Source organism: Hesperophylax consimilis, chromosome 12 (assembly GCF_061612785.1).
Source record: "Hesperophylax consimilis isolate HC1 chromosome 12, BYU_Hcon_1.0, whole genome shotgun sequence".
NCBI lineage: Eukaryota > Metazoa > Arthropoda > Insecta > Trichoptera > Limnephilidae > Hesperophylax > Hesperophylax consimilis.
Window position 1 is genome coordinate 28,012,084 of NC_142847.1, and position 26,308 is coordinate 28,038,391.

At 32.2% G+C, this 26,308-nt stretch overlaps 1 protein-coding gene across 6 annotated transcripts in view; it reads left to right on the forward strand.

The window, feature by feature from the left end:
• LOC149419420 (G protein-activated inward rectifier potassium channel 3-like) overlaps nucleotides 1–26,308 on the forward strand; it is a 56,544-nt gene that overhangs the window by 13,611 nt on the left and 16,625 nt on the right. For 3 of the 6 annotated variants that reach the window (XR_016302898.1, XM_089638288.1, XM_089638292.1), the window contains exon 2: nucleotides 3,215–3,726. The exons of 1 other annotated variant lie outside the window; for it this stretch is intronic. Coding sequence is in view for 4 of the 5 variants with exons in the window: in XM_089638288.1 (XP_089494414.1) it covers nucleotides 3,434–3,726 (293 nt within the window). In the remaining variant the exon portion in view is untranslated. The remainder of the gene's footprint in view (nucleotides 1–3,214; nucleotides 3,727–26,308) is intronic. 2 more of the 6 variants (XM_089638289.1, XM_089638290.1) reach the window with 1 other exon arrangement.

Sequence of the window (26,308 nt, forward strand, 5' to 3'; positions counted from 1 at the left end):
TCGGCAACTGAAGGGTTAAACACAGTTTTGGAGCAATTTAAAATATTAAACAGCTGATATTAACCCCTGTCGAACGATTTTTTTAAATTTTAACACCAACATCTGAAATCTCATATCAAAAATATTATTCTACAAAATCGACACCAAATGTGATGAAGATTCACCACATTTCCTGCTTGTAGTACGAGTTTCCAGAAACCGTGTATAAAGAAAAGTGTGGAATTGATTTGTTAAAAAAATCTACAGTTTTATTCTACACTTGCACACTTAACTAATAATAATATTACATTTATATAGCGCAGTTTAGTGTCATTTCACTTCAAGTGCGCCTGATTTCGAGAAAATCTATGTGAATCCGGGCAACGCCGGAGACTTCAACTAGTTTCCTGAAAAAATTAACATTGAGAAAAGCATTCAACTCATCAGCATTCTACTTTAAAATTCGTAACAAGAAAAGCAGTGAAAATTCCATAACGTTAGCTTTCACCATTTCAGAGTTTTTAACGCTTTTGAAAGATTTTCTGGTTTATTCTTGACAATTTATTCTAGTAAGTTTCTCTTCCATGTAGGCAAATCATTATCCAGTGTCACTGTAACGAGTGTGTACGGTAATACCCAACGAATCTTGAATTTTTATTAGCATGACATCACGAGGAAGATTTGCGTTGGGCGGGCCTACAGTACCAATCATCTGGGGTCAGCGACCCCTACTCAGGTTCATCTCAATTGAGATTAGTCAGAGGTCTAGGTAATAACCGAATTCTAACATATAATAGTCAGCTGTTCCTCTCTACCTGCGCCGTGTACAGATTGTAATTATAATCATTACACGCTCAGGTCTAAACATGGCATGTCATACCCGCGAGTGATACTTAGGCCCGGTATATCAGTCGGTCCGTATTCTCACTATGTGCCACATTCCCCACTCAAATATAAGCGGGCTAAATCGGCCATTTAAGCCTCGGTAAGCCACAGAATAGTTCGGATTTTAGACATCGAGGCGATAGCGGTAAAAATGGCAAATATGACTTTTACTTCATTAATTGTTTAATTTTCACCGGAATAACGTAAATTGCCCGATTTTATCAGTATGGACTCTTATATTCATAGAGCGATGGGAGATGTTTATTTATTAATTGATAATTAATCAAAAATAGAAAAATAGTCTGGTAAGGTATTATAATAGGAATTTTTCAACATTCTGACAGTGTTTTCAGCGGTTTATTTGACTATTTTCATGAATAATGCATTGACTCCAGCAAAAAAATACTATTTAACATTCAATTAGCACCATGCTGATTGAAGTCGGGAAAGTTTATCAAAAAATCAACTCGCGAATTGATCCCGCCTAAAAGCAAAGAGCACAGATGTACCACTCACGTAGACAGTAATTTGGTTTTGCATCGAAGAAAAATTAAGCACATTCCTCTATTAAAATCAAAGACAACACGTGTAATATTAATGGTCTCTAGGCTTTCCGACCTATATACGGATTATGTTCAATCCGCGCTAAGCTCGACATTACAACCAAGCCTAGCTTTAATTCCACCGATATACCGGGCCTTAAAAGGGAATGAAAAAAACTTTAGATACATATTATGGAGGTACCAACATTATTATTCTGAGAGTATTATAACTTACCTGAAATGTTTGCAGATTTGTAGCTGATCTAAATAACTCAAGACAGGGACAAATATTTACATAACTTAACAAATATGGAAGTTAGGTCGAAATTAATTTTTGACACGTATTGATGTTAATTATTGATAAAACGTTTAAGGTATAGAGTTTAAGGACGGGTTGTTTTGGAGAATTTGAACAATTCTTCAAATTTCAAGTTCTGTGAAAGATTTTTTTAAGTTCTGTTATTATTTCAGTTCTATCAAGATACTAGCCTATAAGTATATAACAACAGAAAGGACTTTCACAGAACCCGAAAATTAACGTTTAAATTTTATGAATTGTTCAAATTCTCCGAAAAAACGCGTCATAAAACTTTGGTTTTGTAATTCCAGAATTTTTTGTCTGGGAATCGGGATCACATAAGAAAAATGAAAAATTTGTGATTGATTGATCGTTAAAATATACAGTTATATTTTTTAAACCGATTTCTATCTATATAATAAATAATAAATGGTTTTGAAAAAAAATGCTGGCTTTTCAGTCTTTACATGGTAAAGTTAAGTCACATGATTAAAACGTTGAATTGTCAAAAAAGATAATTATTATAAAATATTTCATTTGTTAATAACCAAGTTATTTATAAGATTTTCCGAATTCCAATACCATTTCAGCATAATTCTAATACCACTTCAGCAAAATTCATATTTTATTGATCCTGATAATATGTGATCTACTATATAGGTACCTAACAATAAAACTATTTTTTATTAACACCAATTCATTTTGTCGTTTTATCGCGGTCTGTATCAAAAGACAAATAAATTTTTTATTATAACTTAACTATCTCAAAAATTTTTGATGCCCGAGTGGATGTTAAAATGGAATGTAAATGAAAAAAAATTGATTCGTTCGGGTTAACGAAGAGAGACGAAAGGAAGTCTTATGATTTTGTTGGTTTCTTTTGATAATGTTTGTTTCTTGAAAATTCTCTGCAGATAATTTAAAATTTATAGGTGTGCACCTCTGTGTGCACAATTTTTCAATTTAACCACACTAAATATTGAATTTGTGGATGCAATTCACAGGATTTAAAGGCCTTTTCACGAGAATAATGATTCGAGCACAAGATAATATGCACTATTAACGACAACAATTTTTCTATTAGAACTTTACACGGAGAAAACTTTATTAAAAATCTCTTCAAATTATTCGTTTTCTTGTTAGAAACGGAATTGTAGGCCAATAACGAATGAATTGATAGATATCCTGAAAAACTTTTAAGTAAAATATCATTTTTTTGTCACGATGTCCACGTTTTCATAAACGTCCTAACATTTTTATATTTCTTCATGATATATTATTAATACCAACGCGGGTGGATGAACACGTGTTCATATTATTAAGAATTTACCAACAGTTTATCAGGAAGCGACTCGCAGTCCCTTTTTTAACAGTATGAATAATAATTTGAAGAGAATTTCAATAAATCAGCTTAAACATTTTTCTCCGTGTAAATACTCTTTAATGGTTGGTAAAGGTAAGCACATTTCACTTGGCAATCATATAAATTTATTATTTAAACATTTTTTAGTAAAGTAGGTAGGTACTTAACAATCAAAATCTTTAAAAATAATATCTTTCCGTATAATTTTACTGAGAAAAAAAAATTTATTTCAAGTGAAAAATAAACAGAAAAGTGCAACCTAATTAAAATAACAGTGTTCAATGCTAAAAATCACATAAAAATAAAACAAAATGAAAATTATTGTGAATAGTTTGATGGCTTGACGATTCTTGAAAAAAAGACACGATGACAACACCACAGACAAAATCCGAACCAGATGAAGAACTATCAAAAATATCAGTGCCTCCATCGCAGAGATTATTCTTCAGGCCGGGAACCATAGACGAAGAGTCCAGTGACCCTCACGAGGGGGCCCGAGCAGAGTCCCCCTTCCTAGGACCCCCGGGGGGCGCTATGGTCACGGGAGCACTGGGGCTGCGCGAGTCCCGGTTGAGGATGAGTGCTCACAGCCTGCACAGGAGCGCCACTGTGGGGAGCTCTATTGGACACTCCATGTACGCCAGAGGGGAAAGTTGCAGGTTACAAATTATTCAATTATATAAGAAAATGTTCTTTTATAAGACATAAACCCACCACTTTACCTAAGAATACACTTTTTAACCCCATAGTCGCTGCAGTATAGTGATCATTACAATCATATGTCCCAAATATGGTACATAGCGGAGGATTCCTATGAAAATTAGTCTCTCTGTTACGCTTCGTAACTCACCCATAAAAATTAAATTGGAAAATGTCAACTATATGAGGCCTTTATGCTATGAATATTCATTGCTATATATTTAAATAAATACGTCAATTTGAATTACGTTTTTGTTTTCTTGATTGAATGATAAAAATAAAAGAATGAACGAAATGGAATCTTGAAAATGGACATTAACTCACTTCCCTACTGAAACTACGAGATGAAACTCAATGCGTTCTATCAAATTTTGGTGGAACTCATTTTTTATACGGTTTTACACTGCATGTCCCAAATGGAGCTAAATTTGTTGAGCCGGTTTGCAGAGCACGAAAATCAAAAAACAACAGATACGTTTAATTTTGAATTAGGCTGTTTGATAAATAGGCAAAGCGGCCCCTCTGCTGAAAAGGTTGTGCAAAACTGTCATAATTTTTTCCGTTCTGGGATGTAGGTACTCGTAACTAGGTACTTTCATAAACATATGTATTGGTTTTTAAAATAAAATTGACGGTGAGTTGTAATCATTTAAAATAACATCTAGTATATTTGCGGCACGTTCCACAGTGGAAAATACTCTCAGTATCATTCAGAATTGAAAAGTTACTTGACAGCCATTTAGCCGACAATCTTATCCTACGGATAAACAGGATTAAATTTCCGCGAGCTGATCCGTGAATTATGGGCAATGAACGACAAAACCGCAAATGGCGCCCAACGCCGCTTGCAGTTGATTTGTTTCTTTCCCCTTATTCGTGGCTTAGCTCGCGGAAATTTTGTAACGTTTATACACACCCTTAAACAGGTAGTGCCTATGCCGCCTCTTTGTTGTTGTTAAAACCACTGGAGCATTCTGATATATAATTAAGTTCAGCCTTTGAGCGCTAGAAAAAGGGATTGGTTCTCTTTCAAAAAATATTATATTGCCGAATTTTAATATGGAGACATATAAAGTGCTTAAACTGTTAGAGAGCCATTGAATGCACCTACATTTGATCGTTTATCGCATATTTTTAGGATTCATGAAAAAATTATTAAAAAAAACGTTAAATTTATAAGGCGTGTATTCTGCTTCTTATTTACTTTTAAAATGCCGTCTGTGGTACATACTTGGAGAAATAATTAATATTATGACTTCTGTGTTTTGTCTATGGCCTAGTCGATAAGCACTGCTATAAATTTAAATTCTAACATGAATTTTTTATATGTAAACACACGATCAATGATTTGTCAGAAAAAATAGTTTCATATTTTCTGTTAATGGAATGTCAATAACAAATAATTCGGAAGAGATGCGAGACATCTTTTGTTAGAGTGTAAAATTACTAAGTTAGCTTTATGAATAATCGAAGATTTCGACACGCCTGGAGCTAACGAAATAATTACAATAAATCTTTTAAAATATCTTTCCAAATTGCCCACATTTTGGACAGATTGAGCTCGCGGGCGTTAGTAAATTGGCCAAAGTGTGGCCAAATAAGGTCCAATGGTTATTACTTACTTCGAGTTTAATTCTTGAATAATTCCCAATAATTGAGTTTCCTTTTGACCCAACGATCCATTCATATAATAGAAATTGTGTTGACAAAATTATTTCCAAGGTATATACCGTATATCAGTGAATCAGCCTCGTTATAACAGCCAACAATTATATTAAGATAAGCCTGAACACAAAGTATCATTTGGCAATTGCTCATTATAGCCGTGAATATTATGCTCATTATTGACGTGATCGTTATAACCAATTTCCACTGTATTAATAAAAATAGATGTAATGTAGTTAAAAAGTAGATATAATATAGTTTAAAAAAATAGATATAATAGAGTAAAAAATATATGTTTAATAGTAAAAAAATAGATGTAATATAGTAAAAAAGATTTTGTTTTTCACGTGTTGATTTTTAAGATGACTTAGCATCAGTGCTCTAAATATTGAATAAAAAAAACACTAATGAATTGAATTCGTCATCAACAAATTACTAAATTAAACCAGTCGGTATTATTTTTACTGAAAAATATGTTTATTGTTGATTTGTAATTTGAGTGAATGACTGGTTCGAACAGGTAAATTATTAATTTCCCCTGGATAATTAATTTGTAAGCTGGATCAAATCACTTAAAGTCACCCAATTTAATAATAAACCCTTTTTAATTTTTGCGAAGGTTTTGTAAATCTTTAATGAACGTCGGTTCAAATAACCCTTTTCAGTATTGTTTCGAGGTTTTTGAGGTGTACTGTAAATCAACATGTCAAATAATATATTTATGGTAGGAGTGTTTTAAACTCTTGTCACATTAGACGACATCATATCGATGACAAGCTCTATTTTGATTTTTTAACATTGTATGTTGGTAGCCGTTAAACGCCGGTTCTCGCCCGTTTCAGCTTTTCATCAAATTGTGATATGTCAAGTATAACGGTCACGCTGTCCACTCGTGCAATTTCTATCAATCGTTCGAGTGGTTGTCATCATAATTTGATCAAAAGCTGAGACGGACCGGGAATCAGAATCATTTGTTAATTTTCAATGTTAAGGCAACAGAAGACTGATATCGGGGCTTTGCTCGATTCTCACACTTTAATTATTTGTGATAAACGTATTACTAAAATCTCAAATGTTTTTATTGATGTTTCTAGTGGGATACTTATGGTATGTAAGTTATTTATATTTAAAATTAATAAAACAGGACCTTACCATAAAATATTTTATGTAAAACGGTTCGAAAAGTTTATAAAAGGTTTTTGAACTGTAAAATTAGCGGTAAACACCTGATTTTTTTTCTTAACGATGAATTAATAAATTCCCGAGGAATCCCTCTAGAAATATTTTAGATTTTAGTAATACGTTCATCAGAAATTATTAAAACAAACTGAACGGTCGATTTTCTAGGCCTGCTAGGGCAAAGTCGACCGTGGGTCGGTCCATAGCGCCGGGCCGCTTGCCGAATTTTGTTTTTCACCACTTCATCAGTCGTTAAGATTCCCACATATTTGATACCACAAATTCAACCGTATACACCACGGCCGCGCGTCGCATATTTTTGTGCACGGCTGTTTCAGTTACGTCGTTAAGATTCTGGGTATTATTTTGGGGTATTGTCTCGTCTTTATTAAATTATGACGTATTTACGAACCTCTTGGATCACCTCAGAACAAGCTAATACCGGTAATGTCGGGAACGGAAAGGCTGAAAACAAACTACTTTTAATTTATTATCAGTTTAAAAAGTAGCACCATGTATCGAAATTATATTTCCAAGGTAGTAAAAGAAAACGGATAATAAATCATTCACTGCATTTACTGGTGTAATGTTTATCAGTAAATTCGATAAGACATTGCCTTGGTAGGTCGATGAGCAATTTAGTTTCAACTTCCGTGGAGATTAATATTGATAAATTTTTATTTAATTCCGTTTTAGGGCTTAATCAATCTTATGTTTATCTTTTTTAAATACGAGAATGTAAAACGCAATTAAAAAGTTAGCATTCCGTATTAATTTCTTGGTATCAAATATTAAATTTGTACTATCATTTACTGTCAATTTAATATTTCAGAGATTCATGGCTCGTTATGGAAAAGGTTCAAATGAAGAAGATATAAAACAATATATCAATATACGCACAGAAAACGATCTTAAAGGTAATACTAAAAAAACATAAACTGTCTGATACAGACCAAATATTATTCAACAGCTGTGACGTACTAGATATACGCCAATTATACGTTGAAACATTACTAAACTACATATTTAACAAAAATAAACAGACCAGTTAGACAAGCGTACAAAGAAAACATAAAAACTCCGAAAGTAAATTCATGCTTTGGACAAAGACACTACCAATACCATGCTATAAAAGCTTTCAACAGTGTAAAACTTGAAATTAAAATTGAGGAAAATAAAAATAAATTCACACACAAAATTACAAAATGGATTAAAGAACAAAAAAGACAATATTATCAAAATGTCATAGCATAAATAAAAATAAAACCTACACGTAACACACAAAACCAATATAAACACACATCACTCACAAACACACAAGATTATATTTTAAATGTATTATTTTCTCATTAATGTATTATGTAGATTATATTTTTATATTTTAAAATGAAGGCCTCAGCACGGGCAAACCACCCAGTGAGGCCAACATTACTGGAAAACTTTGAAATGTAAAAAATATTGTACCAAATAAAAAAAATAAAATAAATATACCTACCAATTTCAGGTCAGAGCTCACCGTTCAAGAGTTTTTGAAGCATCAGTGTAGATTTATAAAACATTACAAATGGTAAAAGTAATGTTTAGCATCTCTATCTGGTGATAGCTTAACTATAAACTTGGGTTCGAGTCCCAGTTGCGACCGTTAACTTTTTTATTTTCTTTGTCTGTATGTTTCATATGTTCATTTAGAGTTATATTAACAATAAGGTATTCCTAATAAATTTGAATATTTATTCTAAACTTATCGAAAAGGTCAACAGATGTCACAGATAAATAAAATCGGAGAGGTATATCCGAGACAACATCTAGATTGTAAATATATTCGGGTAGAACTTTGCAATCGTACAAAAAGATGGCAGCTAAAAATGATTTTATAAATATACGAATTAATAAATATAAGTAATGGTTAATTAGATTGGTGATTACCCGGATAAGAGTTCATTGGTTTCAATATTTATGATGTCTAAATTAAACCCTACTGTTGGGTCTGCTGCAAGTATTGGTGTCACGCAATTTTCGTAAAAAGCGGTTTTCGAAAAAAAGGTAAAACATTGGTTTCAAACAGAAGTTTTAACGAAAATCAAGCAAGCAGCCAATGTCATAATTATTCTTGATATTCATATATCAATACCAAAATCATAATTTTGTGTTTTTGTTTTGTTAAGTAGGTACTGATGTTAAAAATGAACAAATAGTGTAAAGCATGATTATTCAAATCTTTCACAGAGACCCAAGAACACGTTACTATTTCAGTAATTTACATTATTCTTATCTCAAAAAAATTCCATTACCTACTGTTACTTAAAAACACCTCACTGGCCATCGAAAGTTTATTTATGAAGACATTTAAAAACAGGTTTCCGGTAATTAAATTATAATTATTAAAAAAATGACAAACTGACAAGAATATATTCATAAAGGCTGTCCGAAAACCTGTACGTTTGGGTGTTTCGTAGAATATTCAAATAATAAAATATTGACATTGCCATTTTGTTTTTTTCACTTTTGAAAGGTCCCCGAAAAGCCGATTCTAAAGGGTTTTCCAATAAGAGGTGTTATTTTGATATTTAAAGAAAAATGCCATTTTTAATATAAATGATCAAATGTTTATTTCATTATAAAGAGGAAGGTATGCCGTTAATAGTGAAAAATAACATCAGTCAAATGACCTCCACGACCACGCCTACAGGACCATATCCTTTTCATGAAATTTTCCATAACCAAATCGCAAAGTGGCTGCCTTATGTCCTCGATAGCCTCACGAATTCCATCTTTGAAGTCTTGAATTGACGTTGGGCTGTTGGCGTAGACCTTCTCTTTCACGTGGCCCCAAAGGAAGAAGTCGCAAGGTGTTAAATCAGAAGATCTCGGTGGCCAATTGTGATCACCTCTTCGAGAGATAACACGGTCCGAAAACTTTTCCCGTAAAAGATCAATGGTTTCGTTGCTTGTGTGGCACGTAGCGCCGTCTTGTCGAAAGTAAACGTTGTCCAGATCAATACCATCCGATTCCGGCCATAAAAAATCATTTGATGGCCGGAATTAAATACACATAACACCTCTTATTGGAAAACCCTATAGATTCCTTTTGGCTTTTTATCAAATTTTTATTAGCTTAACAAGCACAACAACTTAACACTTGTGCTTTTCTGCCGATCAAAAATTGTCCAAATGCTGAAAGGGACCTGAAATCGGCGTTTAACGGGTAACTTAACAATGTAAAATAAACAAAATGGCGCTGGTTGGCGACTTGACGACATTTGAATTTATGTGTAACATCCCATCCCTAAAATCTTGACAACACTGGGTATAAGTGTATCACCATGCAGCCATCAAACCAATCGTGATTATTCCGATATTATTTGCGAAAATCTGGTTTATATCCAAATTAAAATTGATAATCTTCCATTATCGAGATTGAAGATTAACCGGGTAATCCATTTTATTATTATAGTGCATTGATCCATAATTTAATGAGATTCAGATTACAACATTAAACATTGTTGTTTTTGGAGTCAGTAACCATTCATTATTGAATCAAATCAATAAAAAACATGTGATAGAGTTATTATGTTATTGCTTGTATTAATATTATTTACAAAAACCATTTGAAATAAACATGTACTGGTATGATAGGCAATATACAGGTATGATAAGCAATTAATTTATTTATTTTTTAATTTATGCTGTTTCATACATAAACTACTTGAATTTACTATCCGGGCTAGAACCGATTTCAACAAGACTTTGTTATTATTATTATTTACACTAAGCATTTGAAAAATATTCATCAAACGTCAAAAGAGATGGCGTACTATCTTATTTTTGTAAATTAATCTCCGTAGCTCATGCTGAAAATGAGGTAGCGAACTGAAAACAGTCCCCAACTGCCTAGAGCCAGTGAGACTATGGCATCTTCATTTAAGATATTTTGTAAAGTTGAAGGTAGTAGGCAGGGGAAGCGAAAGGTAGTGGCGCACCTGGCTATTCAGATCTGGTTACCAAATACGTCTAAAGCCATTCCATGCAACGTTTCAATTCTGAAGGGTTGTCTTTCACCGGAGCGATCCTGATAATATTTTCCGCTGTGAAACATGTCACAGATGTACTGTTATATCTCTGCTTACTAGCAGATTTCTGTGTTGACAACTCTTGTGAAGAAGTAAAAAGTTATTTACTATAATTTCGTGTATTTACGTTACGATAAATATAAGACTGGATTTTACTACACTGTTCATTACCCGAGGGTTGGTAATTCTCGGTTTCTGTAAGCTTGAAGTCTGACAAGGATACCCCACAGGCAATTGCTACAATCAAGCGACATCTGTCGGCCTCTGGAGTAAGCTTTATGACTGGTGCCATCTATCGCTTGAATACCCAACTTTTTACCATACATCACATACCATATGCCCATTTTTCTAGACTTTAGTCTGCTACGTCCGGATTCGTAGTCGAGAGCCTTACCCCTCGACCACAAAGGCCTAGTCCTAGAAATTGACAAATATAATATTCGCTTCTACCTAGATTTTTTTAACAGTAAAAGCTGTGCAAAATCCATGACGCTATTGAGAGTTATTTAACAAATAAAAACCGATTTTTGCTTTATATTTAAAATCCTACGCTCAATGTTAAGAACTTACTTGTACTTAATGTGCATGTTAGGAACTAAGGTAGGTAAACTTAATATATATAATGCTACAAATGATCTGCTTAAATATGTTTGTTATGAAAAAAAATATTTCATAGTTCCGGATTCTTTCGAACCCGGTGGCGCCCATTTCATAAACCTATAAATAAATAAGCCTTCAGCCCTTTATAACCAGTTGGGGCCTACGAGTCGTACATGGCTCACTATTATTACCCTCAAATACAACATAACTAATTCAACATAACATGTTTTATCAATACACCGTGACCTACGATATAATATATAAAATGAATAAAAATGAAACTATAAACTGCTTGTTCTTATCAACTTGCCACAAACTTAATGTTATCGCGAATGAAACAAGTGCATTCAATTATTTGTGTAGGTTTCCATAAATATAATAACAAACCGTTGTGTTTATTCATTTAAACAATAATACAAACATATATATATAATAATAATGTTTTTATCGTATTAATACCCACTAATCAATTAAATTAATTTGAGGTTTTATCAAAATTACGTAACGTTTAAAACTTACAAAGTTTTCTATTATTATTTAATATTAAGAGGAAGCTACAAGCCAAAAGTGTGTATATTCTTGGTATACCTTATATTGTAGGTAATATGCATTAAAATTGCTTGACAAACGGAGTCTAGAAACGTTAGATTTCAAGCAAAAAACTGGTTTTTATTTATTTTGTAAATAATTTTATAAGAAAGCAAAAAAGTTAATCAACTGAAATTGTCACAGATAATCTTGTCTATAATGCTGTATTTTTTAAAAGTTGTTTCCTTTATTCGTTCATACATTTCTATTGAAAAAATATATTCTTTAGTACTTTACATTTATATTTTTTACTGGGTAATTTATTGTTTTATTTGTATTCTACTCAAGCAAAACGATAGGAAAACCTTCAATTTATCTAAAGCATATTTTTTGTATTCTTAATGTACACCAATTCGTTATAAAGATTAATCAAAATAGTGATTTGGCATTAAGCTTCGCCTTAATTACTACCCCGTGGACCCAGCAATGCTTCACTATTGTTAATGCCTTTCTCGGGTGTTTCCGACTTCTTCCACTATTCACTACTGTAGGTATACCACAATTTTGCTGTTAAATACTACATTACATCGACTTTTATTCGTCTCCCTATCTCTTTCCAGTGCATAGATATTGCGTTAAGTATTCCTCGGGCGCCCCGTCTTTTCTACCACTCAAAGCCATCTCTAAACATTCCTGGCACTAATGAGAACAAACTTTAAAAAAAATTCAGCGATATCGGTTGACTACTCTTCTTATTAGTTACGAAGTTATTAGTGGTCAGTCAAATAATTAATAAAACAGTTTTTTTTTATCTGAAACCGCATAAGAGTCCCAACTGCCCACAATTGTCTATAGTCAGTAAGAGCATGCAATCCACTATTGTGGTATGTTATGAGGCTGAATGTGGTGGTGAAGAGAATGAGATGGAAAAGAGGATTTTGGGTAAGCACCTGGCTGTTCAGATATGATCACAAACATGGCCAAAGCCATTTCAAGCAACGTTTCAATTCTAAAGGGTTGTATTTCCACCGGGGCGATACTTATGGTACTTTCCACTCTGAAACGTGCTGCAAATATAGTACATATTATTTTACTAATCTTTTAAATTATTATTATTATGTAATGAGCAGGCAGCATTCTGCTGATGCGCTCATATCTGATTTCACAACAAATTTGACAGTAATTGAATTGAATTAATCAAATAAAATTTACTTGCGCACGCCGGAATTCGAACCAGTGACCTCCAGCTTGCTAGTCGAGACCCAAACCCCTCGGCAACGCACGATTCTTTTATTCATGCATGATTTTTATAAACTGGCTCCACTGTGTTCCAAACTTAAAAAACTTGGTCAATTTCGCATTTTGTTTCAGATTAATTATTTTAAATGAGTAAATTGTGAAATATTACACTCGCGCTCTAGGATCCGAACCCGCGACCTCCGGTTTGCCTTACCCCTCGACCGTCAACACTATTATTAATGAACGTAGTTAATTAAAAAGACAATTAAATATGAATTGATTTCATTTCTCCCTTTGTTTTGTTTCCAGTTTTTTTTATTAGGATTTTTTATCTTGTTGTGATTTTTTTTTTAAGGAGAGGGAAATTTTATTATATTGTATCAGTAATTCAATTAGTAAAAAAGATAATAAAACGTTTAATGAAGGAGTTTCTAAAAGACTTAACATAATAAAATATCTACTTTAACAAGTAGTTATTAAAACTTAAGGCGATGCACTACGTAGTAATCATGTGTTTTTGGTTTGAAAATTTGGTCACGTAGATATGTTTCAGATGCTTTAATTAAATACTGCGAGTATAATACATCTTGACCTTTGAAATAATCAAGTATTTTTTAGATAAGTCTTTTTATAAGCCTAGAAAAAAATAATGTATAGGTATGAAAACTGCTAATGTTCAAAATCTCCAACTTACGAACCCATCTTCGGTTATGATTTTATTGTATAATGTGGCAAATTAAGTTATTTATAAAATGATCGAAAAAAAATTAATATTTATGCCTGAACATCCACAAAATAAAATAAAAGGCACTTTTTGGCCTTGTTTTTTTCTTGCATAAATCAAAACAGGCGGATGGTGTTAAGCGGGAATTTAAACCTTATCGCCATCTACGTAAGGGCTGTTATTGATAGCGGCTCCATTTAAAATATTACACTACGTAGCACATCGCCTTAAGTATAACTATTAAGAATCTTAGAGGTTTTTTAAATGATTCTAACAAATTACACGTTTAGGTTGATAAAAGTATGGAAATATAAAAGAAACATCTCCACATTCGTTCCGCACCTGTCATTCCGCATTATGAATATGCATACATCAATAAATAATATGTGTAACCGTTTATATAATACCCAGGTAGACTCTTTAAGTTATACTATCTTTCTACTTATCTGCCGGGCAAAAGATAAATAGTGAAGCCAGTCAGTCTTGTCACTTTGTGTGTGAGATTTCGCAAGGCTTATCAGTTCGCGTTGACAGAGTTTTGTTCTTCTTGCAGTTATATTACTAGTAATTCTCTTTCAAGACTTTCAGCAACGTTCAGTTTAAACGACGCGTTTAAACGACAAAGGTCGTTGCGTTTGTTCGCTAAAACGTGCGGCTACAATCTCGCAAATTTTTATAGTACTTGTGTAAAAATAACAAAAACAAACTCGTGTTTGAAAAGTGCGTGACGTTAGTTTTCTTCGTGATGGCAACACTGATTTTAACGTACCTACTTGTCAATACAATAACCTTCTATGTTTGAATACCTACATTGTTTTATAGCCAGAAATAAAAGAACGAGGTATTTGAATTTGCGCGGTAATTGGTTTGGAACAATGAGGGTTATCTAAAAATTGTTATCTATTATTTTTATTTTATTGGTGTAAACAGTTACATTGGTAATAATATCATTAAATAGTTGTTTAGACAGCTAGATACATTTCATGGTTAAATTAAGTAAAGTGTTATGTAGGTAGGTACCTACCTACCTATTAACTATTGCGCTTCTTTCAATACGTTTCTATCATACTATATTGATACCTAACCTAAGCTATTCTATTAAATTATATAGCGCCGTTTTTGGGAAATTATCACCAGGGCGCCTTTCAAAGTAAAAAAAAATTAATAATATAATTTTAGTCTTACAATTTACCTACGTAATGTTAATTCTGAACTAATGACAGTTTTTTAAACTTTAACATTTTTAGACAGCAAAATAAATAAGAAATCTTTAAATAAATACATATTTCTGTCGTGCCGATGAAATATATATGCATTGTGTATTTTAAATCAATGTGCAGTAATTTCAAACGGATACCGGTAGTACTACTGATCCGTTCTAACCTTTCCTTCTCCCTTTCTTAAAAAAAGATAGGTTATAACTGAGCTCTCAACGGCATGACCCTTTGGTCGATTTGTCAAGGCGATATGTTATAAGCGATAGGTTGTAAGCATCATAGAGCAAGAAGTGATACTATTAGAGTAGTAACAACACATATAAAAGTTATAATAATAATAAGTCTTAAACATGCTGTATAAAGAAATGCATATGTGAGCGTGTACTGTTTTCGACTAGGTAAATTGTGGTGACCATAATATTATTTGCATTGAAATCGCATGACCTTAAAATCACGTGAGTATAATGAGTCCATATTACTAGTACCTATGTATATAATAATATCGGCGTAGGTACTATCTTCGGGTTATGCCCTATTAGTTTAATTTTAGTTTGAATCTTTACTAATCATTATTTACAAGACTAAACATATCCGATGACCGCAAAAGAGCATGCAAGTCAACCGTGATTATTACCACTTATTTGCTAACCTCTTCATTTATTTTTCTAGAAAATATCAATTTTTTACCCTTCGGGTATAAACAAAATAAACCATGTCATCCAATATTATTGCTTGACAATTCAGAGATGTGCAAAATGGGTACCCAAAACCATTTGAAATGCAAAATGGAAATGGGTCAAAACTTTTCCATTTGAAAATGCAAAATGGTTTTTAGAAAAGCATTTCAAATACAAAATGCAAAATACCTATTTTCAAAATGCATTGAAAATGCAAAATGGTTTCTCAGGTCAAACAATTAAAATAATTATAGAATTTTTACACAATTTTGTCATTTAATAATGGACATCAATGTAGAACAAACATATTACATGATGGTAAATCCAAAAACACCACGACTACAGATTATGAAACCACAATTTTGGGCGGGACTAATGTTGCCAACGTAAAAACATAGAAACTGCTATCTAACATTTAATATTACAGCATCATGGCCCCATGTTCAGTATTTGAATCAGTATTTTTTGTAATGGTATCACTCAATTTCCAGGGCTCCTACCAGGCAGCAACTTGATAAATATAAATTATCTCATAGCGAGGTTGAGGACCGACTGATATTTGGGGCTTATGAAAAAAAGATGAGTGGAGATAGTAGGAAGAATGTTGCAAAAAAGCATTAAAAATGGAAAATGCATTGAGAAAAGCATTTCAAATGCAAAATGCAAAATGGTTTTTAGAAAAGCATTTAAAATGCAAAATGGAAAATACCCATTTTGCATTTTGCTTTTCCATTTGAAATGGATTTATTTGAAATAAAGCACATCTCTGCTTGACATTGAATTTCGAATAGATTCGCTGTTCCCAAAATGAAACATCGCTTTTCAAAGCAGATGAAAGACGCATTCAGATTTAAATAAGCATTACAAAATTACATGCAAAAAAAATTGCTTAAGTTTTTCAAAAGTATTATAAAGGTTGTTATTGCACTTTTTTCAATTTACATAAAATTAATAAATTTTTTTAAATTGGCACCCCTTCACCGGGTGAATTTTTTGCGGTTTTGTGTATTATACACGGAAAAATATTTGTATTGCTAATTTATTAATAATCTCTTCGAATTACATTACAGGCCTTTAACAAACGAATTAACAGGTTTGTTGGTAAATTTTCCCGTTAAATACCTGCAATCCCGTTTTTAAGGCGATGCACTATGTCGTGTAATATTTTGAATCGATCCGCTATCAATAACACACCTTACGTAGATGGCGATAAGGCTTAAATTCCCGCTTAACACCATCCACCTGTTTTGATTAATGCAAAAAAAAACATGGCCAAAAAGTGCCTTTCATTTTATTTTGTAAATAACTTAAATTGACACATTATACAATAAAACCATAACCGAAAATGGGTTCGTAAGTAGGAGATTTTGAACTTAAAAGCAGTTTTCATAGGCCTTATACATTATTTTTTTCTAGGCTTATAAAAAAACTTATCTAAAAAATACTCGATTATTTCAAAAGCCAAGATGTATTCTACTCGCAGTATTTAATTAAGGCATCTGAAACATTTCTAGGCGACCAAATTTTCCAACCAAAAACACACGATTTGGCATTACTACGTAGTGTATCGCCTTTAGTTTGAAGTAAATTGGCAACACTGATTTTTCTCCGTGTAGAATTATTTCAAATTATACGAGAGCGTCTATTTTAATCTTTTAAATGCAAAGTGAAAGCTTAGTGTTCTCTCTTTCTAAATCTTTATATATTATAAGTATGACCATAATAGATTGGTGACAGATATAGCACTACTTGACCCGCGTGGTTTAAAAGTATTTGTTTTAGGCTCGAAAATTTATCAGACCGGAACGCAAACACAATTTAATGTTCTTTAATATATATTCATTAAATAGCACATATAATAACTAAGTATCCCTAAATACCAAATATTTTAAAGCCTTAATTTAAATCTACAAATACTTTCAAATGTCCTTTAAAAGTAGTAAGTACCTACCTACCTATATTGTTAAGCAGGTTTTATATAGTATTATGTACTGAAGACCTTTACCGATAGAAATATGTTGTATACTTATTTGTGTGTTCGTGGTAATCTAATTTTTTTCTTTCTCCTTGTAAAAACGATCAAAAAATCTTATCTCGAAATCTGTTCTTTGGCGCACAGTCAATTGTTTTATTTATTTATTTTATTCTAATTTATTACTACGTGGGATATGTACTGTGCCTGTCTCACAAGGAAGTCCTGTGTTGAGAACAGGCGCAGGTTACAACACAATATTACAATTTCCAGAGTGGAAGATACTCTCAGTATCGCCCTGGTGTAAGACCACCATTCAGAATTGAAACGTTGCTTGAAATGGCTTTAGCCGTGTTTGGTGACCAGATCTGAATAGCCAGGTACTTCCCCACCTTCCTCTTCCCCATCTCCCTCCCCTCCCCAATACCCTCAGCCTCACAACATACCCCAATTGGGGATGCCATAGTCTCACTGGCTCCAGACGGGAGCAGTTGGGACTCTTGTGCGGTATTACTGTAAAAAAAAAAAAAAAAAAACAAAATAAAAAGCAATAAATCTGTCAGTATTGTAGTATAATATTACACACAATATTACAATAAAAAATCAAAAGTAAGTAGTCATCAATATCGTAATTTACAACACAATAATACTATAAAAAATTTTAAAAGTAAGAATTCAGTCGATATTGTAGCTTACAACAATTTTAGATTTTTAATATACAGTAAGAAGTCAGTCAATATCGTAGTTTACAACATAATACTATAATTAAAAAAAGGAAGAAGTCAGTGAATATCGTAATTTACAACACAATAATACTATCAAAAAAAAAAAAAATTAATAATTCAGTCGGTATTGTAGTTTACATCACCAATACAGTTTTAAATAAACGGTAAGAAAACAGTCAATATCGTAGTTTACAACACAATACTATAATTACAAAAGTAAGAAGTCAGTCAATATCGTAGTTTATAACACAATACAACAATAAAATTTCAAATGTAAGAAGTCATTCAATATCGTAGTTTACAACGCAATACTAAAATAAAATTTCAAAAGTAAGAAGTCAGTCAATATCGTAGTTTACGACACAATATAACAATAAAAAAGTAAGACGTCAGTTAATATTGTAGTTTGCAAAACAATATTACAACAAAAAAGTAGGATGTCAGTCAATATCGTAGTTTACAACAAAAAAGTTTACAACACGTAGTTCACAATCAACACTGTACAATTGGTAATACTTCTAACGAGGTTTAAAAAATCTTTGATATTTGAACTGTCTTGACTGATGATACAAGACACATTAGTGTAATTTGTGTTCTGTCTAATGCGGCTGGTGTTTTGTTTAGCTTTGTTTAAAAGCATCTAATTTTTTTGGTAAAATGTTGATTTTTGCCTTGTAATTAATTAATTGTCTGTATAGAACACACTTGTAGGAACCATGTTATGTTCAGTGATACCAGTGAAATGCGGTCCATAATGAAGGATTTATATGTGAATGACTCGTATTGACATTTCATTATGCAGAGAATTTATCAAAACTGATATTTCATATCATTTTATGAGGCATATAATAATAAAAAAAAATCTGCGTCACAGCTTCTGAATCTAGCAATAAAATTTTCCGCCTGATATGTTGAAGTATGTACCTATATGCCTTTGGACACTTGCGCTATTTTGCGAGTTTCGATATTAGTTATAACTTATAACTAACTGTTTTTCTTGTGTTTTTTTCACTTAAAATACGTAGTTCTACTCAATTGAATTAATGGATGTGATTACGATTGTTTTTTTTTCAATTTGGCTTACGATATGTGATAAGGTGCCTAATGAATGGTAGATCTGTATTGCCCATGTGTGAGACCAGCATTTAGAATAGAAACGTTGCTTGAAATGGCTTTAACTGTGTTTGTTGACCAGATCTGAATAGCCAATTTTTATACATATAAGCCTCTCAATTGGGAGACTGGTATGGGTACTGACGCTCCGAGAACCATTTATTGGATAACCAGCCCATGCCATAGGTCACCCTAAGTGGATCTCTACGTTTGCAGGGGGGCCCGGGTTCATGGGGTGTTCATGGGGTTCTTTGTCCCGGTCTTGGAGACAGATGCTGTTGCCCACCAACTGCGTGGCAGGCCGGATCGGACTTGCACCACAGTGGGATGGATGGATTCATACATCCATCACTCCTGGACATACTGAGCCCATGATTCCTACCCAACCCTCAAACCTTTTTCCTTCCCAGATCCTTTCTTTCTTTTTCTAAAAATATCCACCACACAGCATCCCCAAAGATGGTATAGACCCCGAGGGAAATTATTTTATAAGAGCCTAAAGTAAAAAAAAAAGCTATTAATTTTATTTTATTTATTTATTTATTGAACGCCCAGAGGGCTTTTACATGTACATAGATGGTACAATTTTAATAACAGACAGTTTTGAAACTGAGAAAGAAATAATAAAAATAAAATTACATTAAAAAATAATATATGCAAGAAACAAAATTAAAAATAACAAGAACATAAATTAAAAAATACAGCGAATTGACTGATTTACAAAAATATAACTTCCATTTAGGAATAGTGTTGAAATAAGTCTATAACCGTGTTTTCTGGCCAAATCTGAATGGCCAGGCATTTCCTGACCTTCCCTTTCCCCTCCCCACGACCTTCAGCATTACAATATACCCCAATTTGGGACGCCTTAATGACACAAACCCGGGCAGTTTGAACTCTTGTGCGGTATTCACATAAAAAAGAAGCAACTCCACCAATAATCGATATATTATTACCTGCAATATACGAAATTTTCAATTGTAAACGCATAAAAATAAAATTATATTTTCTCGCATATTTTTTCAGTCTGTCCTCTCATTGAATATTTTTGACCATGTCATTGACTGTTTTCATGAGAATAAATTAACGTGTGACAAGCTGTGTAAATTTTCCATTTTCCGTATTGATTCCCTTTAAAAGTATGATCTATTATTCTTATAAAGACTCGTCTGAAAAGGGTGCTAAATGATGTCAAATTGCCGACTATAATTTGGTTATATGATAATATCACGAATTGTGCCGGAGTGTTGACACATCTTCACAGTGCAAATAAAGCTGTTTTGAAATGTGATTTGTGCGAATTAATTAACTTTCCAAGACCCCCAGTCCCATGTTCGTGGTTAGAAGTTGAACGTGTAAGAATTGTGTAAGAACTTCTTCACGTATTCAACTTTTGCAAACTAGAAAGAAAACGAATTCTTTCGGAATATCTATTTATTTATTTTAATTTATCACCGTTTTCGGAAGATTCCTACCTTCGTCAAAACAAATGTTAACAAATTACCAATTAAACATATTAGCAATGGTTATTGCTGCACGGGTAAGTAAGAAATATGCGTATCATTATTCAAGTACAATGAAGTTTCATTTTTTTAAATTGGATTTACTTAGACAACGTACGCGTGCGGTTTCATTGAACTAGGTCCAGTGAACATACTTTAGCGGCTCGTTGACTGAAGTATATAATATCTATGAATAGCTATCCTTTCCGAAAGCGGTGCTTCATTTTTTGTTCTATTTAGGTAAAGTTTATTGTGTTTTTACAATATCATTGATAGATCTCGTTATTTTCAAGTTTACTGACAGTCGATAGTTAAATTTCGTCTTTTGAATGGCAATATTTCTGAGGCAAACGATTTTTTTATAAATTCTTTCAGCTTCACAAATCCTACAATTATATAGCCATTTTTATGAGTCTGGGCTAGTCATAAACATAAAAATATATTTCAATCCAGTATGAAGTTTGACGACCTTGACACATCTTCCTTCCCTTTCTTCATCATGCTTCTCCAATGTTTCTACTGACGAACTGACTTGGTCATGATTATCGGAATCCTGAAATCTGCAAACAAAATATTACCATGGTTTCGAGCTTATTTACCTACACTCTCGATAATATAGCCCCGTTCGTAAATTGTTTCTGGTAAACATTTTATTTTGTGAGAACGTATTCATTCATTCATATTTGATTAATTTAATCAAAACAACTTTAAAAATTGATAAATTTTTGAGGTGGAATGATCATGTCGAAATGTTAGTAAATAAAGTTAGGAGACTTATCTATATTTTTAAAGATCTCAGACATGTACTAGACAAGGAAAAATTAAAAACAGTGTATTTTGCTATAATTCAGTGCCTACTTTCATATAATATAGTGTGCTGGGGTTCCTGCCTGAAGACTGTAATAGAACCACTTAATATTGCCCAAAAACTGATTCTCAAAGTTATGTATAAGAAAAAATTTACATATCCTACACAGTTACTTTATAAGGAATGTAATATCATGAATTTAAAACAACTATTTATCCTACAAACGTTATGCAGATTTTTTAACAATATTAGTTCTGCTAAAAGAACGCAACAAATTCGTACTACAAGAATTGGCTCTGGTCTGAACTTTATGGCAATTCACCCTAAATCCTCATTTGGGCAGAGACATTATTTGTACCAGGCTCCACTTTTATTTAATAGCCTTCCAGATCACATTAAATCGTCAAATTCCTTGTGTACATTTAAAAAGAATGTTAAATTATTTCTGCCATCCGAGGATTTCCAACATATTCTTTCATCATTGTCCTTTTAAATTGTGGCATAATATTTTGAATAAGTTAATTTTTTCATCCTTTTCTTTTTTTAATGTAAATGTTTTTTTCTCTCTTTCTTTCTTCTCTGTTTAAAAAAAAAAAATAGTTTGTTACATTTTTATTGCAATTAAATATCTTGGTCACCCCACATGTTTACAGCATTATATTGTAATGAATAGGCTGATAGGTACCATGTAGGTATCCAATTCGCAGAAACGTCAATGTAACAATATTGTTATCTTAATATTTGAATTATTTTTTTTTTAATATTTGTACTATTTTAAATCTCTTATAATCTTTGTACTATTTTTTTAATATTTTGTAAAATTATTAACCTCAACACAGGCTTGTCCTAGTGAGGTTAAAAATTATAACTTAAAAAAAAGATACAATGTAAAGAAACGATAAATAAATAAATAAAAAACTAAATATCACGATGTTTCCCATCAGGAATAGGCAGAAAGGTTGGACCGCCTAATGTCGTGACACACACTGACGCACTTCTTGCTTCATTCACATTCATGCATCGTCTCATACATACTCTTCTATTATTCTCACTCTCGGCATGGCTCGACTCAAGTAGTGGGTTCAATTAATCATGCCATATCTTCCTTGGGCGTCTCCAATTACTTTTACACATTCGTGACATATATTCTCATTACCCTTATTTTTTCGTTCATTCGTTCTACGTGCCCAAAATACCTAAGCGTCCATTACCTCAAAAACATACGCCGGAATATCATCTCTACAGCATTGAGTCTACATTTATCCTTTCTCTGCTAGTTTCATTCCCCAAAGCCATAATACATCGTAGATGGTATCAGCACTCCATAACGGACTGCTAGCTTCGCTTTTTTTAACATAATTATGAAAAGCCAACATGTAACTGCTTTTTACGAACATGCAAGAGATATATTTTCGTAACAGGTTTTTAAGACAAATGTAATAAATCAAAACTTTGGTATTTTTATAACAGTTAAAAATAGGTCGAATTAATTTAATGCCATCTTAAGCCCCCGATATTTTTACCGCAGTTGAATCAGGCCTATTGTCTTGACACGCTCTGCATAGAAACATTTCATATCCGCATATCCGAATGAATGAAGTGATGAGACTTTGAATATGTAAATGTATTTTTCGATATAAAATAAGATTTACATATATGTTGATTAATATCTACCTACCACGGAGAGTGCAAATGATATTTCACTTGATAAATATTTCGCCTATAGTGTGATTATGAAATTATACTACCTAGAGGCGGCTCTAGGGGTCCAGAAGTGGAAGATCAATCGAAAAAAAATCGATATAAAATGTTAATATATATTGCTAATGCGTAGTGAATATTATAAATAACTCCAACGTATGTAATTAATTTGCTGATACTCACCTATTCTGAAGCCCATAATACAATATTGTTTAATTTTAGATTATTTATCTAATTATTTACACATATTACTAATGTAAAAGCCTTTTTAGGCGTATATACATATATATAAATAAATAAATAAGATTTAATGTCACTAATTCCAATCTCAGTGCATTATTTATAAGTAAACAATGAATGCAAAAGTACCTATGTATTCATTTTATTTCACCCGTAAATCCACTGACAAAAATTCGTTTTTCGTTTTTAAATATCATTTTTAACCTTTTTTTATATTTCTCTCTTGTAACATAAACTAATTGTCACTTTATTTGAGTACTTTTGTCATGATTCAATGAATAGTTTGCGATTTCTTTCAACACGTTATATACAGACTTTGAAATTTTAAATTATTCCATGCAAATTACGTCAACAATGATAAACATTATTTCGTGAATTAAGCTAAGATAAAACTTTCGACTGAAATTTTTTCGCATCTCCCTCTAATACCTTAATATTTTTAGTTTGTAGATATCTCACCGCGGTCATGTCCGAAGACCCCTTAAAAATTTATTTTGTATGATACTAAGCATACGTCAGACATGATAGTGTTTACCTCCTTTGTCTGTATAGCTAAAAGAAAGAAAGAACATAGTTTGGGGACAAAATTTAAAGTGACCCACGGTTGGTATATATAATAGCTTCTCATTTGGACGCTAGATGGCACTGGAACCCACTATTAACGTACGAATCTGCACGAATATTAAAACTAAATTAATAATCGGGTAGTTTGTTAAATCCTTTTTTTTTAGATTAATACTATTGCAGCATATTTTTGGGAGGTCATTGTCCAAATGACACTCATAGAAGAGCTACCAATGTCGACTTTAAAAAAGTGAAAGTTATGAATGCTGTATTATGTTTTACTTGAAAATAGCTTATTACTCAACTGCGTTATAGATAATTTTTTATCTGTAAGTAAAGTTCACAGAAATGAGGAAAAAATACGTAGGTAACTGTTCCGCTTAATGTGGTTAAGTAATTTGATTTGAATCCATAATCATAACACAATAAATTCTTTTTATTTCTTGCAGAATATAATATTCCATTATTCATTGTAGTTGTTTTAAAATGTGATATTCCATTATTCATTGCAATTGTTTTAAAATGTTACATATTTCTTATGGCAATGCACTACGTAGTAATACAAAATCATGTGTTTTTGGTTTGAAAATCTGGTGGCCTAGAAATGTTTCAGATGCTTTAATTAAATACTACGAGTAGAATGCATCTTGGCCTTTAAAATAGTGGAGAATTTTTTAGATAAGTCTTTTTATAAGCCCAGAAAAAATTAATGCATAAGGGCTATGAAAACTGCTTTAAAGTTCAAAATCTCCTACTTACGAACCCATTTTCGGTTATGATTTTATTTTATAATGTTGCAATTTAAGTTATTTATAAAATGATCGGAAAAAAATAAATATTTATGCCTAAACATCCACAAAATAAAATAAAGGCACTTTTTGGCTATTTTTTTTCTTGCATTAATCAAAACAGGCGGATGGTGATAAACGGGAATTTTAGCCTTATCGCCATCTACGTGAGGGGTGTTATTGATAGCGGCTCGATTTAAAATATTACACGACGTAGTGCATCGCCTTAATACATTTATATGCATTTCCATTCTGTTTTCTTGATTGAATGAATGATTAATGACTAATATATGTAATTATGGTACAAATATTGTCACAATATATTGTCAAATTAACCATCTGGTAACTCATCTAATACATATTTTTCTTTCCTTTTGAAATATTTTGTGTTTGTATGTAGTATTACTTTATGTTTATGATTACTTCACTCAAATGTAAATTGTTAACCTTAGCTTAGCCCTAGTGAGGTAGATTTTTATGAGAAAAAACATGATTTATGTAATAAATGAATTAAATAGAATCTTGGAAGTGGAAATTAACCAACTTCCCGACATCCTATCAAGTTATAACTTGGCAGATAGACTTGTTGTAGATGACAATGCATTCTATCTACTAGCACTCACGCATATACACGCACAGGCGCATATCTATGAAATTAAAAGATGTTATAAAAAATTACAACAGTTAATATGCGAAATAAATCTCGGTACCACCAAATTAAGATTTGGCTTAAGTGATAGCGCGGTTCACTCATTTCAGTCAGTCCCTGGGGAGGAAGGTTCAATCCTCAAACTAAAAATAATAATTATTGTTTTAAAGTTTTAAAAGATCTCATTCAGTTTTAGTGCCATTCATGCACGCACATTTTAAATTGAAAACATTGTATTTAATAATTTGCAGAAGTTAATTAATGTGCGAAATAAATGTCTGTAATGTAAATTAATTTTCCGTTAGAGATATCCATTTTTATGTGTGTAAGGGATGATTCGAACCCGAATAAATAAATCGCAAATTTAGACCATGTGGGACTAATCTACTTCTTAGAATTTTTTTAACTCTTGTTATGCAGGCACAAAATTTTCATTAGTTTTTTAACTCTTGTTATGCCGGCACAAAATTTTCATTCGTTTTTTTTTAACTCTTGTTATGTCGGCACAAAATTGACATTATTTTTTTTACTCTTTTTATGCCGGCCCAACATTTTCGTTGGTTTTTAACTCTTGCTATGCC